The following is a 17,592-nucleotide window of genomic DNA, read 5'->3' as shown; positions in this document are numbered from 1 at the left end:
AAAGTGTATGTATATCACACGTACACAACCACACTAGGCCCCAATTACTATTGTTTGTACCCCTAAAAGGCTAGATGAGGAGTAGGGGGGGTATGGAACAGGCAGCACCCTCAAACCTTCAGAAGTATGAGATGAACCCCAACAACTTGGAAAGGTGGATCTCTCTCACACGTACCAACACAGACTATCCCCCAATTTAACTGATCCCCAAAGGTTTTTGATTAAATAGCGGAATAGAAAATATGATCCCAAAAAAGTGTATGTATATCACACGTACACAACCACACTAGGCCCCAATTACTATTGTTTGTACCCCTAAAAGGCTAGGAGTAGGGGGAGTATGGAACAGGCAGCACCCTCAAACCTTCAGAAGTATGAGATGAACCCCACCAACTTGGAAAGGTGGATCTCTCTCACACGTACCAACACAGACTATCCCCCAATTTAACTGATCCCCAAAGGTTTTTGATTAAATAGCGGAATAGAAAATATGATCCAAAAAAAGTGTATGTATATCACACGTACACAACCACACTAGGCCCCAATTACTATTGTTTGTACCCCTAAAAGGCTAGGAGTAGGGGGAGTATGGAACAGGCAGCACCCTCAAACCTTCAGAAGTATGAGATGAACCCCAACAACTTGGAAAGGTGGATCTCTCTCACACGTACCAACACAGACTATCCCCCAATTTAACTGATCCCCAAAGGTTTTTGATTAAATAGCGGAATAGAAAATATGATCCCAAAAAAGTGTATGTATATCACACGTACACAACCACACTAGGCCCCAATTACTATTGTTTGTACCCCTAAAAGGCTAGATGAGGAGTAGGGGGAGTATGGAACAGGCAGCACCCTCAAACCTTCAGTATGAGATTGTGTTCACTGTACCCCACAAAGATTGAGTTCACTGCACCCCACAATGATTGTGTTCACTGCACCCCACAAAGATTGTGTTCACTGCACCTCACAAAGATTGTGTTCACTGTACCCCCCAAAGATTGTGTTCACTGCACCCCACAAAGATTCTGTTCACTGTACCCCACAAAGATTGTGTTCACTGCACCCCAAAAAGATTGTGTTCACTGCACCCCAAAAAGGATGTTGTTCACTGCACCCCAAAAAGGATGTTGTTCACTCCACCCCAAAAAGATTGTGTTCACTGCACCCCACAAAGATTGTGTTCACTGCACCCCAAAAAGATTGTGTTCACTGCACCCCAAAAATGATTTTGTTCACTGCACCCCAAAAAGGATTTTGTTCACTGCACCCCAAAAAGGATGTTGTTCACTCCACCCCAAAAAGATTGTGTTCACTGCACCCCAAAAAGATTGTGTTCACTGCACCCCACAAAGGATTTTGTTCACTGCACCCCAAAAAGATTGTGTTCACTGCACCCCAAAAAGGATGTTGTTCACTGCACCCCAAAAAGGATTTTGTTCACTGCACCCCAAAAAGATTGTGTTCACTGCACCCCACAAAGGATTTTGTTCACTGCACCCCACAAAGATTGTGTTCACTGCACACCAAAAAGGATTGTGTTCACTGCACCCCAAAAAGATTTTGTTCACTGCACCCCAAAAAGATTGTGTTCACTGCAGCCCAAAAAGATTGTGTTCACTGCAGCCCAAAAAGATTGTGTTCACTGCAGCCCAAAAAGATTGTGTTCACTGCAGCCCAAAAAGATTGTGTTCACTGCAGCCCAAAAAGATTGTGTTCACTGCAGCTCACACACAGAAAAATGGATGTGGATCACTGACACCTGCCTATCTCCAATCCCACACCACACAGCAATATCGATTGTAGTTTGTAGAACACAGTTTCCCTAAAATTCAGCAGACTCTGTCCCTAACAGGATTGAGAAGAGATCGTAGATCAGGATTGAGTGCAGACCCCACCCCCCACACAGCAATATCGATTGTAGTTTGTAGAAGACACTGACCCTATATAATTCAGCAGACTCTATCCCTAAAATGCCTACAACTCGCCCTGCCTAAACACTCCGACCTGTCCCTCAATTCTATCCGGACACAAATGGTTTTTTCCTGCCTATCTTTCCCTAATCAGCAGCCAGCACGTTGATGTGTGCTCTGTCCCTGAATCTAAGCAGCATAATGACGCCGCTGCGGCTGCCTCGAACTTATAAAGACTTGGTCACATGCTTCAGACGGCCAATCACAGCTACTGAGACATTTGCAGGCATGGCTGGGATGGCTTAAGGCACACCAGTTAAACGATTGTTGATTGGCTGTTGAAAGCCCGCCATGAAAAGAGCGCCAAAGCATGCAAAACCCGGAAATAAAACGACCGAACACGGATTTTTACCCGAACATACAGTAAAGTGTCCGTGTCCGTGTTCGGGTACAAAAAATCCAATTATTCGGTACGAACACGAATAATACAGTCCGTGTTCGCTCAACACTAATCAATAAAAAATGAATATACTAAAAATTCTGAAAATATATTTAACTTAATCTTGGCTGTATAAATATAGTATATCACCCCTATTTGTGGGAAATTCTACTATTGTTATTATCCGGAACTAATACTTGTGAGGAACCGTACTGTTGTTCTTATCTGGGACCAAAGACGACATATCTTAAAATATGTACCTGCACTCTATATGTGTGGCTATGTAATATATGGCTCTCTACTTAAAAACATAAATAAATACATATTAAAAATCATTATTAAAACAGTTGATATCCAGTTCAACGTTCAAGCCTGCAGGTGCCATACATTTCAATTGGTGAATCCATTTTGTTTCATTCTGGGATATGGCACGCTTCATATTCTGACCTCTCCAATGTGCATTATATTTATCAATTCCACAGAATGAAAGTTTGCTTGGGTCCCTATTATGATAAATCATGAAATGGTTAGACAGGCTATGTTGTTGGAAGCCTTTTTTAATATTTTTGACATGTTCTCTTAATCTCACTTTTAGTTGTCTGGTGGCGCGTCCTACGTACTGGAGTCTGCACTTGCACTCCAGCAAGTATGTAACATGTGTGCTATGGCACGTAATAAATTGGGTAATTTCATAGCTACGTGCAGTAGAATTTGATTGAAAATGTGTGATTTTCTTGTTTGTCTTTTTGCACGTCCTACAAGTGACACATCTTCCACATTTGAAAAACCCAGTTTTATCTAAGAAGGTGACCAGTTTCTTGGGGGGGTTTGGGACACTTTTTGCTATCGTATCTCTCAACAGAATTGGCCAGTGGGTTTTCACGATTTTTTCAAGTTGTTGATATTGCTGATTGTAATCCGTACAGAAGACAATATCAAATTCTTCTTGTCCTTTTGTTTTAGTTCTTAACAGTTCTTCTCTATCCATGTTACTGATATTGTGTTGGACTTCTTCCAAATGGGACTTCTTATATCCTTTTTCTGCAACCCTATTAATCAATATATTGGTCTGTTCCTCAGAGTCCGATAGTAGATTACAATTCCTCTTAATTCTCTACAGTTGACCCTTAGGGACCGCTGATATCCATTTCGGGTGGTGTCCACTTCTAGTAGGGATATAACGGTTTCTATCTGTATCTTTAAAATATGTTTTTGTGAACAGTTCATCACCTTGCTTAAAAATGATTAAATCTAGATAATTTATTTCCAATGTGCTAAAATTTGCAGTAAAAGAGATATTATAAACATTCCTGTTAATATATTCAATAAATTCTTTAAAAGATTGTTCTGACCCTTCCCAGACAATAAAAATATCATCAATGTAGCGTCTGTATGCCTTAAAACATTGATGAGCTATATGGTAAATACTCTCGTGTTCCCATTTGCTCATAAAAATATTTGCAACCGTGGGAGCATACTTTGCTCCCATGGCAACTCCTTTAATCTGATTATAGAACTGCTTATCATGCCAAAAATAGTTGTTCTTCATAGCAGTCTCTAAGACATCCAACATAAACGGAATTTGTTGTTTGGGGAGTTGTCCATCTTTATTCAAAGCCCATTTCACTGCACTAATCGCATCCTTCTGTTTGATATTTGTATATAGCGTATTCACATCTATGCTGGCCAGGATAGTGTTCTCTGAGACCTTTAAACCTCTAATATAATTGATAAGGTCTCTACTATCTTTTAAGTACGCAGGAAACTCCTGGGCCAGTGGTTGTAGGAAGTGATCTACATATTCACCAACTCTTGCATAGAATGAATCTACCCCATTAATAATAGGTCTCCCTGGGGGGTTTACTAAGGCTTTTATGAATTTTTGGATTATGATATACAGTATAATAGGCATTCTTGGAGCCTCTGGAATTAAGTATCCTGCTTGTTTTTTGTCTAGAATACCCTCTTTCTGAGCCTTCTTAATTTTCTTAGTTAGCATAGCTTTAAGTTTATTGATCGGGTCTCATCTCAATTTCACATAAATGTCTCTGTCTTCTACCAAACGATTCAATTCAGCAATATAGTCTTCTTTATCCATGACCACTAAGCCCCCCCCCCCTTATCAGCTGGTCTGATAATAATATCCTTCTTTTTCTCTAGTGCTCTAATCCCTTATTTGACCATACGGTTTCCTCTAATCGGATGTATATCGATGTTCTCCAAATCTTGTTCAACCGTTAGTTTGAATACATGCAAGCATTGGTTGTTGCTATTCTTCGGATTGAAGGTTGACCTATTTCTTAGTTCACTGTGTATATAGGATTCTTCTAGTTCATCAGGTATCGTCTTCTTATTAAAAAAAATTTTTTGATATTCAACTTCCTCACAAATTTATGTAAATCAATAAAAATCTTAAATTTATCCATATTTTTATGTGGTGCGTATTTCAGTCCAAGATCAATTATTTTCAATTCCTCTTCATTAAAAATCACTTTGCTAAGATTAAAAAATTCCTTGGCCTAAGTTTCTCTTTTCCATTTTCCTATTACCTCCTCTACATCCTCTCTTCTTTCTTCTGATGCTACGGGATGTCCTCTGTATTGGCCTCTCGGTCTCCAATAATGGGGTTGTCCCCGTGGGGAGCCCAAATAATTTCCCCTCCCTCTGTGTCCCCTCAATGGGGTCTCCCATACCCTCTGTCCCAAAAATCCCCTCGGTATGGGGAATTGGGTGGCCGATCACATGGTCTGTGGGGTGGAGGGCCTCTGTAAGGGGAATGGTATGGTTGTTCATACGGCCTATTCTGAGGCGGGCCTCTCGGTCTGGGAGACGGTGTGTAGGTTCTAATGGGATTAAACCTATTATGAGTAGGTATGTTGTACTGTGGTGTGTAGTAATTATTTTGTCCATTGTTAGAGTAATGATTGCTATTCTCTCTACTAGAATGTGGAAAAATATTAGGATTGGCTCCTCTGTTGGGTGTTTCTGCCGGGTAAGTATTGGTGCTGGGTATAAATTCCCTTTCTGGTGAGGAGTCCCTGGAGTCCATATTATCCTCTCTCATATTCTCTTGCCATTTGTATACATTCACTTGTTTGTAATCGTTGACATCTCTATGAAACTTTTTTATTTTCTTTTTCTGCGTATCTCTATTGAGTTTGGATATTTGGTCTTGAATATTTTTCATCTTATCCTTATAGTCATTACTCCCCAAATGTGGGTTAAGAATTTCCATAAGATCTTGTATTTTGTTTTCCAGGATTTTAAGTTTAGCAATCCTCCTTAAAATTATCAGGCTTAATAATTTTTGTTCACTGAGATTAAAAAAATTGTAACAAGTGTCGTTCAGGTCTTTATTATCCAACCCATCATTGGGGGTTATTTTGTTCAGGTCTACTTGTAAGGTTTCCACACCCTGCATAGAAGTTATTGCCCTGCTTAGTTTAGTATCATCCACAAATATTGAGATTGTGCTAGATATCCCCCTCCTCTAGATCATTTATGAATGAATTAAACAGAATTGGTCCCAGGACAGATCCTTGGAGGACCCCACTTTCCACAATCGCCCAATTGGAGTTCTCCCCATTTATCACCACCCTCTGGACTCGCCCCTGGAGCCAGTTCTCTATGCAGGTACTCACCCTGTGGTCCATACCTACGTACCTTAGTTTGTACAGTAAGCATTTGTGGGGAACTGTTTGAAATGCCTTTGCAAAGTCCAGATACACCACATCCACAGGCCTTCCTTTATCTAGATGGCAACTCACTTCATCATAGAAGGTGAATAGATTGGTCTGGCAAGAACGATTTTTCATGAATCCATGCTGATTACTACTAATGATACCGTTTTTATTACTAAAGTCTTGTATATAGTCCCTTAACATCCCATCCAAAATCTTGCAGACTACTGATGTTAGGCTGACCAGTCTATAGTTACCCGGGATGTATCTCGGCCCTTTTTTAAATATTGGTACCACGTTGGCTTTTTTCCAATCAGCTGGCACCATTCCCATCTGTAGACTATCCGTAAAGATCAAGAATAGCGGTCTGGCTATCACCTGGCTGAGTTCTTTAAGAACCCTCGGGTGCAAGCCATCCGGTCCCGGTGATTTATTTATGTTAAGTTTCTCTAGTTTAGTTCTAACTCTATCTTCTGGGGGTACTTCCTGAGGTGTATTATTTAATTTAACATTACAAGCTGGGTTGGTGTAGCCCCCAAATTCTTTTGTGAAGACCGAAGAGAAGAAATTATTTAACACTTTTGCCTTCTCTCTGTCCTCTATGGCCAGATTCCCTTTGTCGTATTTTATGGGGCCAATGTGTTCTGGTCTCGCTTTCTTACTATTTATATACTTAAAGAATTTCTTGGGGTTTTTTTTTACTCTCTTCCGCTATATGTCTCTCGTGTTCTATTTTAGCCGCCTTGATTTCGCCTTTACATTTCTTATTGCACTCTTTGTAATGTTGGAATGCTGGCAATAACCCCTCAGCCTTGTATTTTATGAAGGCCTTTTCTTTAGTATTGATATGAATTTTTATGTTGGAGTTTAGCCACCCAGGGTTTATTTTTGCTCCTTTAAATTTATTCCCCTTTGGAATGCACTGGACAATCCCTTTGTTTAGTATGTTCTTGAAGCACTCCCATTTTTTCCTCCATGTTCTTTATTCCCAGGGTTCTATCCCATTTGATATTGTCTAGCAAAGAGCGCAGTTTAGGGAAGCTGGCACTTTTGAAATTCAGTGTCCTTATATTACCCTTGTGTTTCCTATTACTATAATTTATACTGAAACTAATTGACCTATGGTAACTGTTTCCTAAGTTGCCTGTATTTCTATAGCCGTGATCAGGTCAGTATTGTTGGTAATGAGTAGGTCTAGTACCGCATTGTTTCTTGTCGGTGTGTTCACCATCTGACCCATGAAATTGTCCTGCAAAACATTTAGGAACTGCAGAGTCTTGGATGAATCCGTCTGCCCAGTCTATATCTGGATAATTAAAGTCCCCCATTATAATTACATTTCCCATCCTTGCTGCCATTCCAATCTGTGAAAGGAGGTTAGCCCCCCCCTCCGGTTTGGGGGCCTATAGCATACGCCCAATATTACTTTCCCCATAGTGCCTTCCCTTTGAATACCTAGCCATAGGGATACTACCTCCTCCTTAGCTCCATTATTAATATCGTCCCTCATATTTACCTGTACACAGTTCTTAATATACAGACATACCCCTCCCCCTTTTTTACCTTCTCTATCTCTGCGATAAAGGGAATACCCCTGAATGGCCGCCCGCCAATCATGAGTGCTGTCAAACCAAGTCACGGAAATCCCCACAAAATTGAAGTCCTCCTCATACATCAGCAGCTCCAGCTCTCCCGTCTTGTTGGCCAGGCTTCTAGCATTGGTATACAAACCTCGTAATTTTGTCCGGTTGCATACTATATCCACGTTTGATGTTGTTTTTAGGCTGAACTTGCGATTTTTCCCCATACCCACCTTGGGTTTAGGAACTCTGAACACCCTACTGCTAATGTCTCCATTTGTGCCCGCTGAACCTTGCTCCCCGCTGGCTAATTCTACATCTGTACCCTCCCCCCCATCACCTAGTTTAAAAGCCACTCTAACTTGTTGGCCATCTTTTAATCCAGCATGACTGCACCCTCCTCATTTAGGTGCAATCCGTCCCTACTAAAGAGCGGGTAGCCGACTGAGAAGTCGGCCCAGTTCTCCAGGAACCCAAAACCCTCCTTACTACACCAGCTCCTCAGCCACTTGTTTACTTCCCAAATCTTCTGCTGCCTCTCTGGCGTGGCTCGAGGTACAGGTAGTATTTGTGAAAATACTACCTTGGAGGTCCTACTCCTCAATTTAGCTCCTAAGTCCTTGAAATATTTTTTAGGACTCTCCATCTCCCTCTGACTTTGTTATTGGTACCCAGACCCAGCCCCACCCAATAATATGTCCACCAGATCCGTGATGTGCCGAACCCGAGCGCCCGGTAAACAACAGACAGTTCGGCACTTACAGTCTTTTTAACAGATTGCCCTCTCTGTCCTTCTAATAATTGAGTCCCCTACCACCAGAACCTGTCTTTCCTTTCCCTTGCTCCTGCCCTCACTGGAGGAGTTCTTCCCCTGGCAGCCAGGGGTGTCGCTCTGATCCAGGAATGCTGGTCCCTGACTGGTTTCCCCAACATCACGCAACAGGGCATATTTATTGGGATGCTCCAGCCCAGACCAGCCTCCTTGCCTTGTTCCCTTCTACCCTTCCTAACTGTCACCCAACTACTCTGCTCTAATGCCTGCACCCTTGTATCTCCACCCTCCTCTGTGCAGGCCCCTGGCTGCACCTGACGGGTACGTTCACAGCTCTCCTTCAGTATGGAGATTCTTCTCAGTGTTGCCAGCGGAGATTCTTCTCAGTGTTGCCAGCTGCTTCCCTAGATTCAGGACCTGAGCTTCCAGGGAAGCAATGTGCTTACATTTTGTGCAGCTGTACTCGCCCTCGATCGCCTGATCGAGGAACGTATACATGCCACAAGATGTACACCGAGTTTCATCTCCACACCCACCGGGCATTGTACCCACTATCTACTCTAATGGGGATTCAGAAATTTAAGTCTGTCCTGTGTAGCTGTTTTCTAGCTTCCTAACTCCACTTTCTCACACTCAGGCACTTGGCTGACACTCAAGGCACTCACTGACACTCAGGCACTCACTGACACTTAGGTACTCCCTGACACTCAGGTACTCACTGACACTCAGGTACTCACTGACACTCAGGTACTGAGTATGTATGTGAGTGGACTACAATAATTACTCCCACATACGGACTTCCAGGATCTGTAAGTACCACATCTATCAAGCACAGTGGAGACTTATGTAGCAAGATTGAGACCCCTCTCGCATAAGAAGAAAATGTGGCATGTATGGCTCGTTGTATCCAAGGGTGTCGCAGGGCAAGTATTTTGTTACACATCAAATGGGTTTACTGAATGAATATTATGTGGGAGTGTTGGGCCTGACGATATTTCAATAACAGAGCTCTTTTAAATTTAGAATTTAGTCCCCTGACATTCCAGGAGATGTCATGACCTGATGACATGACTGTAATTCCAATTATAACCACTAGATGGGAGCCTAGGACCACAAATTGAGCTTATGGCCATACAAATCCATATGCAGTGCTGAAACATAGGCAAACAATGACACTTATAACATTTGAAAAACCATCAATCCTGAGAAAACCTCCCCCATGAACATAGGGGACCTATTAATATGCAAAAAATGCATAAGCAGAATAAATTAGTAGAAAATGCAAACAAGTGCAAAAAACGTAGGTCAGCATAAAAAATCCCAACAAAAAAGTTTTTACTCCCTTGCCTCGCCAGCATAACTAACTTGATAAACAAGAAAAAACAAGCTGGAGGACTTGAATCCCAAAAAACTGTGGATATACACCGCTGAGGAGTTACTTCATGAACACCGTAGAGGGGGAGGGGGAAAGTTTAAGTCTTAGAGTCCAGTCCACAAAAATCACCTGACAGAACACTACTCCGGACCCCGCATAATGTTCCATGAAAGGAGACATAGGGCCACAAAAAGGAAAAAGGGGTAGGTAGATAAATTAAAAAAGGATAATATGTGCCCTTACGCAGTATATGCATGTCGCCCAGGCTTGCGAAAGCACGCAAGAAATCAATTACCCCCTCCCTCCAGGTATTAGATAATGCCTGAAGTAATGGCACAAGACGCTCAGCCATGGTAAGAAGAAAATTAGGTGAGGGTATCCAACCACTCAGAAATCCGATGGCTATTCAAAGAACTTCACAGATCCCAGATGCTCCACATGTAGTATGCTGGGGTTCAGCATACTGCAGGAGATCCCTTTTTTATGCATCCGTTTCCTCGCGTCCAAGAAGGAATGCCGACACCTCTGGTGCTCAGGAAAAAAATAGAGAGTGGTATTTTTTGCCTGAGCTGAGGTTGTTTCTTGGCTTCAGCAAGTATGAGGTCCCGGTCCCGATAATTGAGGAATCAGACTAGGAATGGTCTCGGTGGTGACTCCTGTGGTCTGGGACCCATTGGGACTCTGTGGGCATGTTCCACAATTTAGGCCACTTGCGTCAGCTTCAGGATATCCTTAAAGAAGGTTTCCGCAAAACTAGCAGGATTTGATACCTTCGAACCCTCCGGGAGTCCCACCACACGCACATTATTTTGGCGCAGTCTTTTTTTTTGCGTCTTCTGAATGGGCTATTAAAAGCTTCACTGTATGTTGCATTCCCGCAATATCACGGGGGGTGGTGTCCTGAAATTTGGGACTCAGCAGCAGACAACTGGCCCCTGAACTAATCAGTATCTTGTCTGATCAAGCCGCACTCAATAGCCAGAGTGTCAATACGGCCCATCAGGGTGGTTTAGGCAGTTTAATTATTCACTATGGACAACAGCCTCCCTTGTGTTCTCATTTTAATTTCTCTGGTTCTAATGAGTCAGTCTCGGGCTGTGTATAAACATTAAAGGAGAAGTACTGTATGGCCAAAACTCTTTTGGCCATACTTCTTGTATGGGTCACAGGAGTGCTTAATTCTGCACTCCTGTGACTAGAGATGTGCGTTTCAGTTCGTTTGCATTGTTTTTCGTCCACAAATTTCATTTCTCTTTCGTTTATTGACGGATACAGCTCCTGATCTTCTTAACCATTGGGTTATACTGCCCCCTACAGGAGTAGGGCACTAGGCAGAAAAAAAGTCTGGCTACGCCTATGGGCAGTCCCAGGGAGTATACGCCCTCTCTCTGCTATAGGTACTTCGTTTTTTTCTGCCTAGTCAGGAGTAAGGACCTAGTTCCTGGCTGGGATCTCTGGTCCTGGCAATTTTTTCTTTTTAGATAGAAATGTTTCTCTTGTTTTTTTCCTGTGAGATCTACAATCAACTGCCAGACTGGGCGATAGGGAGGATAATCTAGATCCAGTGGTCACACCAGTCTGGCCTGCGAGCGCACGCAAACCTCAGCCCCGTGCTAGGTTGGCCGCGACATAACCCCACCGGAAGGGGGCTAGACTGCAAGTTAAATGCCTCTCAAGGTCGCATACGTATAGTGAGTAGCTGTCCCTGTGAGGGTTTTGGGGTGGACATGGGACCCACCTTGGGATGGTCGGACCCTCTGGTTCCCCTCCTTCCTGTCAGGCACCCCCCTTCATCTGTCCCCCCATCCTATCCCCACTCCACTTAGCCTGGGGCTGTGTGGGTGGGCTGGCCACCTTCTGGGGAGGGGACATGGCGCTATGCTGGTGATGGGGGCAGGGGGTGCGCGGCCGGCGACTAGACGATCGGCTGTGCATGGGGGGGGGGGGGAGGTACCTGGTGTATGCTCCTTCCAGGGCTCCCCGTCCTGCCTGGGTCTGTCCTTGAGGCCTAGGGATTCCTCCTGGGTCCCAGGAAGCCTTGTGGTGCCGCCATTTTCTTAAAGCCTTTGTGCTTCAATGCACGCCGGTCATGTTTGTGTAGTCCAGCGCCCATTTCGCAGTGGATTGCTATTGAAATTAACAGCAGCCATGACAGTGGAGGCATTTGCGTGGCGATTTCGGTGGTGGGAGCCCCTCCTCATCCCCTGATGCTGACTCCTGGATCCTTTAGTTTCCTGATCGCTGCTCGTGCAGTGCAGATTCTCCTGGTGGCTGCGGTGCCCGTTTTTTTGTGGGGTGGTGAGTCTGGTGGGGTCTTCTGGTGACTCATGGAGTCTTTGGAGCACATCTCCCCACCTGATCCCCTCTCTGGGGCTGCGGGGTCCTCGGGGTTCCATCCATCCATCGATGCACCGATGGCGGTCCTGGAGTCCCTTGTGTTCCTGGTTGGAGGTGGTTTTTGGGCAACGGGCTGGCATGAAAAAGCCCCCCCCCCCTTCCCCTGCCTCATTTGTCTCCTCATTTGTCTACGACCACACGCCCTGAATCCTCAAATGATTCCTCTGCTTCTGCAACCCCGCACGTAAGGGCGCTGGTGGATGCACTGATTGTATCTGTGCTTGAGACTTTAACTTGGAGGACGCAGCTGCAGCTGCGACAGAGGCGCAAGTTCCCTTTGGCACTCACAAGCCATCCAGAGCAGAAAAGGAATTCCCTTTCCCCTCCTATTTTGACAGAATTGTCACTGAAGAGTGAGGATGACCAAAGCATCCCCTTGGGGTCCCTAAGTGAGTTGCTAGGTGATACCCCTATGAGGAGTCCCTTCTTAAGAAGTGGACTGTTCCACAGGTGGGGGACCCTCCGGTTTCCAGATTAAACAAGGCAACCATGATTCCGGTTGAAGAGTCCCCGGCCTTTAAGGACCTGGCTGACAGGAAGGCGGAGGCTGTGGCTCGTAGTTTGGCTGGTTCAGCACTGAGGCCAATGTTCACCATTGCCCTGGTGTCACAGACTCTGACCGAGTGACACGCTTTTACGATGTTACCTGGAGGGGGAGTAGCTCCCCCCTGCCTTTGCTGAGCTGGTGGACCAGCTGGTCCAGGGGCTGCAGTTTATCTGTGATTTCTCTTTGGATGTGGCTCCCCTAATTGCTTGGCTCTCTGATTCGGCAGTGGTCCTTCGGCGTTCTTTTGGCTCAAATGCTGGTCTAAGGACCAGACTTTACAAGGCCTTGAATGATCTTTCCTTTCAAGGAGATCACCCGTTTAGTGCTACCCTGGATGACATCATTAAAGGTCTCACAGGGGAGAAGAGTACCTTTCTTCTGCAGGCCACTGAGGGCAAGGACCCTCGTTGTAAACGTGGGCCCTTCTTTTCGGCTCATAGGAAGTTGATTTGTCCCTCAGGGTCGACTTACATGGGATCGGAGCCCTTTGGGGCCTCCTCTGGCAAGTCAAGTGCGGGCTTCTCCAGACCCGCAGACACGGCCTCTTCAGCAGGAAGGTGCGCTCTCAATTCGCATCTGGGGTGGGGGGACGACTCCCCTGGTACTAGAACAAGTGGGTTCACGAGGTCACTCGGTCCAGCTACAAGTTCGAGTTTCATTCTTACCCTCCAGTAGGGTTCATCCTTCCAACGTGCAACTGTCCCTTGTCTGCTTATAGGCTCTATGGGGCAGTGCAAGACCTTTTCTTTACGGGTGATAGTCCTAGTTCCGACTTCGAAATGTTTTCAGGGGTTTTACTCAAACCTGTTTATAGTCCCCAGGAAAGAAGGCAGATGCGTCCAATTCTGGACCTGAAGACGCTAAACTGCTTTGTGCGGGTGCAGAAGTTCAGAATGGAGTCCATTCGCACGGTGGTGGCTTCCCTGCATCAGGGGCATTTTCTTGCCTTCATCGACATCATGGACGTTTACCTTCACATTCCAATATGTAGCGGTCTCCAGCGCTTCCTCCGCTTTGCCTTGGGAGTGGAGCATTTTCAGTTTGTGGCATTACCTTTTGGTCTCGCCTCTGCTCCTTGGGTCTTTACGAAAGTGTTGGCCCCGGTGCTTTCATTGTTATGCCAATGGGGGATCGCGGTATTGGGCTACTTGAATGTCCTCCTTCTGCGAGAAGAGTCTCCTACTGCTCTGGTGGAAAACCTGTAAATCACTATACGAGCTTGAGGGAGTTTGGCTGAATTCTGAATTTTCAGAAGTCTGCTCTGGTTCCGTCAACATGCTGGAATATCTTGGTCTGACTCTGGAACCGACCATAACCAGAGTGCTCCTTCCTCTGGACAAACTCCAGAAACTACAGGCTGCAATTCGTCTGCTTCTGTCCAGCAGGTGGTCATCCCTCCGGATTTGCATGCGGGTGCTGGGCCTGATGGTGTCTACCTTCGAGGCCATTCCATTTGCACAGTTCCATACGAGATCCCTGCAAGGGAGATTCTAGCTAAATGGGACAAGAATCCACAGTCTCTGGTTCCTCCCCTTGTATTGGACAGTGGTCACCACAGATGCCAGCTCGTTCGTTTGGGGAAGCGTCCTCGGCAAATATCCTGCTCAGTGGATCTGGACACTAGAAGAGTCCAGACTACTGATCAATGTCTTGGAACTCCGAGCGATCAGACTGTGCCTGGAACATTGGACAGATCATCTTCAGGGATGTCCAGTGCATATTCAGTTGGACAATGCCATGACCGTGGCTTATGTCAGTCACCAGGGGGGCACAAAACGGGTTTCGGGCGGCTCTGGAGGTAGTCGGCATTCTAAGGTAGGCAGAATGGTTCGTTCCAACACTCTCCGCCGTATACATTCCCGGAGTGGAAAACTGGCAAGAGGATTACCTCAGATGTGTTGGCAAGGTTTTTGCAGGCTGCTGTTTAGAGGATCTGGTCCTCTTTAAGGGTGTATTGTTTTTTTCACGTGAGCTCCAGTTGTTTTGGTTGAGCTCCTGTTTACCTGGTTGGCTATAGTTAACCTTGGGAATTTATTTTTCGCTGTTCACACCCTTCATGTTTAACACTGCTTTGGGACGTCCCAATGGTTAAGAAGATTAGGAGCTGTGTCTGTCAATGACCGAAAGAGAAAATGGGATTTTTGACTTACCGTAAAATCCATTTCGCTGATGCTCATTGACGGTCACAGCACCCACCCTTCTGTGGAGTTGTAATTCTTCTGACACTGCTTGTAACAAAACTGAGCACCTATAGCAGAGAGAAGAAGTATAGCCCCTGGGACTGCCCATAGGCATAGCTGGACTTTTTTTCTGCCTAGTGTCCTACTCCTGTAGGGGGCAGTATAACCCAATGGTTAAGAAGATCAGGAGCTGTGTCCGTCAATGAACATCAGAGAAATGGATTATACGGTAAGTCAAAAATCAAATTTTTTCAGGGATTCGGATATATATAAATTTCCGAATTGACATAATAATGAATGTAAGCAAATCCAAAAAAATGTAAATGAAATTAACAAAATGCATTTGTTAATTTAGTTTCATTCGGATTCATTGTGAAGCCAGTTGTTAAGGAGGGGGCAGCTGCTCTGTCCTTAACAACCGTATCTCATCTGCTGTCAGCGGGATTCCCTGCTGACAGCAGAATGTAAAAAATTAATGCCGGCATTAAACAATTTTAAATAGCCAACTTTGGCTTACGCAATTCCAACTGTCAGTCTTTCTCTGCAGGTTTAAGAAAGACACTCGAGTAGTACCTGATCTCAACTCCCTGGAATATTTTCTCTCCCAGGATGGATTTACCTCCTACTCACACGGTGTCACAACTCTGGCATTCGGAGAGAGGGGGCCTGCTGTTCCCTCCTCCAAAGTGGGAAAAGTTTCTAGGCACCTCTTTTTCTGAGGAAGATTGGAAACATTGTTTTATTTTCACTCATAAATTATCCATGTCTTCTTATTTTCAGGAGAAGAGCTAAAGGACTATATCCCTTTGGTACCGGACCCCAGTTGACCTACACCATATATACCCCTGCACGTCTATTTTGTGTTGGCACTGTCTAGAGGCTGAGGGCTCGAGGCTGAGGGCTCCTATCGCCACATTTGGTGGGGTTGTAGGCTCCTCTCCCTATTCTGGCATAGCATATGTATGTCCTTTAGCTCTATGTTTATATCTGACATCCAAGCTTCTCCCAGGGTCGCCCTACTGTCGATGATTCCTGGGTCCATTTCCAAAATCAAATAGGGCATCCTTAGGCATTGCTTATTAGTGGCCCGGGTAGCCATATCTCATTGTTGGAAATCTCTTACATCCCTTCACCTTTTGGAGTGGGCTTAGATCCTTAATGACATGACTATGGAAACACTGGTTGCAGAAGATAGTTTGGACCCCAGGAAAGTATGCACTACATGGACATGCTGGTTGGCCTAAAAAAAAAATGTCCTCCCCCTAATTCATACCAACCAAGCTCAGATAAGGGCCTAGTATGGATTTTTGTGGGGACCCCATGGAATTTTAAAACAAGATTGGCCCAGGGTTCCCCTAAAATCCATACCAGACCTAAGGGTCCTGCATTCCTTCACTTTAACAGAGAAAGAGGGGTCATCCTACTTGTTGTGCTGTCTGAAAGATTGGTATGAATTACAGAAGTAGCTGGACAAAATTACAAATCCTTTGCCAGATCTGACAGTCCATATTCATGTACTTTAACTTGATATTTAGCTGTTTTAATTGTTTTCATGAAGTTCAGCATGCAAACAATTCTCTGACTGGAGGCGGAGAGGTGGGGCAATGGTGCCACCTCATCCAACTAGAGAATGTTTTGCGGTCATTCAGAAAAAGCGATTTCCAGTTTTCACAAGAATCCCACAGGTATGGTATAGGCAAAGTTACATTGGTCCAAGCTTTACCAATGTACTGTAACTATGAAAAATATAACATACCTGGAATTCTTCTTTAAGAAGTGTTTGCTGGAAGAACGAAGCATGTTCCAATGATGTACCACTACTGACCAGATGGGAGAGGAAGTTCACAGAATCATGGTATTTTGTGATCCATTTAAAATAAAATGTAAAGCAAAAAAAGGACTGCAATAAATGTGTAAAACATATTTACATTTGTCCTAAAAAAAAAAAACTCAAAGTATGTGCTCCTACCTATAGCATTGCCCATGGCTTTTTGGAGGCTCAGCTTAGCCACCCTGACATGCATTCCTCCTGCACAAGCTCCATGAACTAACAGAAGACCACCATGTTAAATCACAACCCTGCTTCACCTACCAGCGCCTAAGTTAATACCTAATTACCTTTTATATGATCTACATAGTGAGTAGTACCGTGCAGTTGATCAGCCCCACCCAGATGAACATGTGATGTTTCAGTGAGGTGCACAGTGCATGTCAGTTTTTTGTGCTCCATAAGCGGCAAGCAAGATGTCTAAATACAGCTATGTCTATAACATTGTTGACCCAATGGGGGAAATTGACTAAAACTGGTGAACGCAGAATCTGATGCTGCTGTAAATAGTAACCAATCGGCTTCTAACTTCAGCTTGCCCAATTAAGCTTTGACGATAAAATCAAGAAGCAGGTTGGCTACTGTGCACAGGTGCCCCAGATTCTGTGTGCACCAGTTTTAGTAAACCGTTCCCACTGTTACCATATACTTTGTGACCAATTTTACCTGCAGAGAAAGGTAGAAAGGATTCTGCCTTCAACAGCTCTCCATCCTTGTTCAGAAAGTTCTCTGGATTAAACTCATATGGATACTTCCATGTACTCTCATCATAGTGCACTGAGGACAGATCTGTGATGATGACGGTTCCCTGGAGACAAAAATAATAATAAATAATAATAAAGTGAATATATTTGTGCTTTGTTAAACATGATTCACACA

General features: G+C 44.5%; 1 protein-coding gene across 1 annotated transcript in view; it reads right to left on the bottom strand.

Annotated features, from left to right (window-relative positions):
- The window catches only part of LOC309565120 (cytochrome P450 2J6-like), a 79,051-nt gene that overhangs the window by 10,306 nt on the left and 51,153 nt on the right, over positions 1-17,592 (bottom strand). The window contains exon 8 of the mRNA XM_082269902.1: positions 17,380-17,521. Within this exon, the coding sequence (XP_082126028.1) occupies positions 17,380-17,521 (142 nt within the window). The remainder of the gene's footprint in view (positions 1-17,379; positions 17,522-17,592) is intronic.

Source organism: Pelophylax lessonae, assembly GCF_965119305.1.
Source record: "Pelophylax lessonae genome assembly, chromosome: 10".
Lineage (NCBI taxonomy): Eukaryota > Metazoa > Chordata > Amphibia > Anura > Ranidae > Pelophylax > Pelophylax lessonae.
The sequence above is the reverse complement of the archived record's forward strand: the minus strand, read 5'-3'. Positions and strand labels throughout refer to the sequence as shown.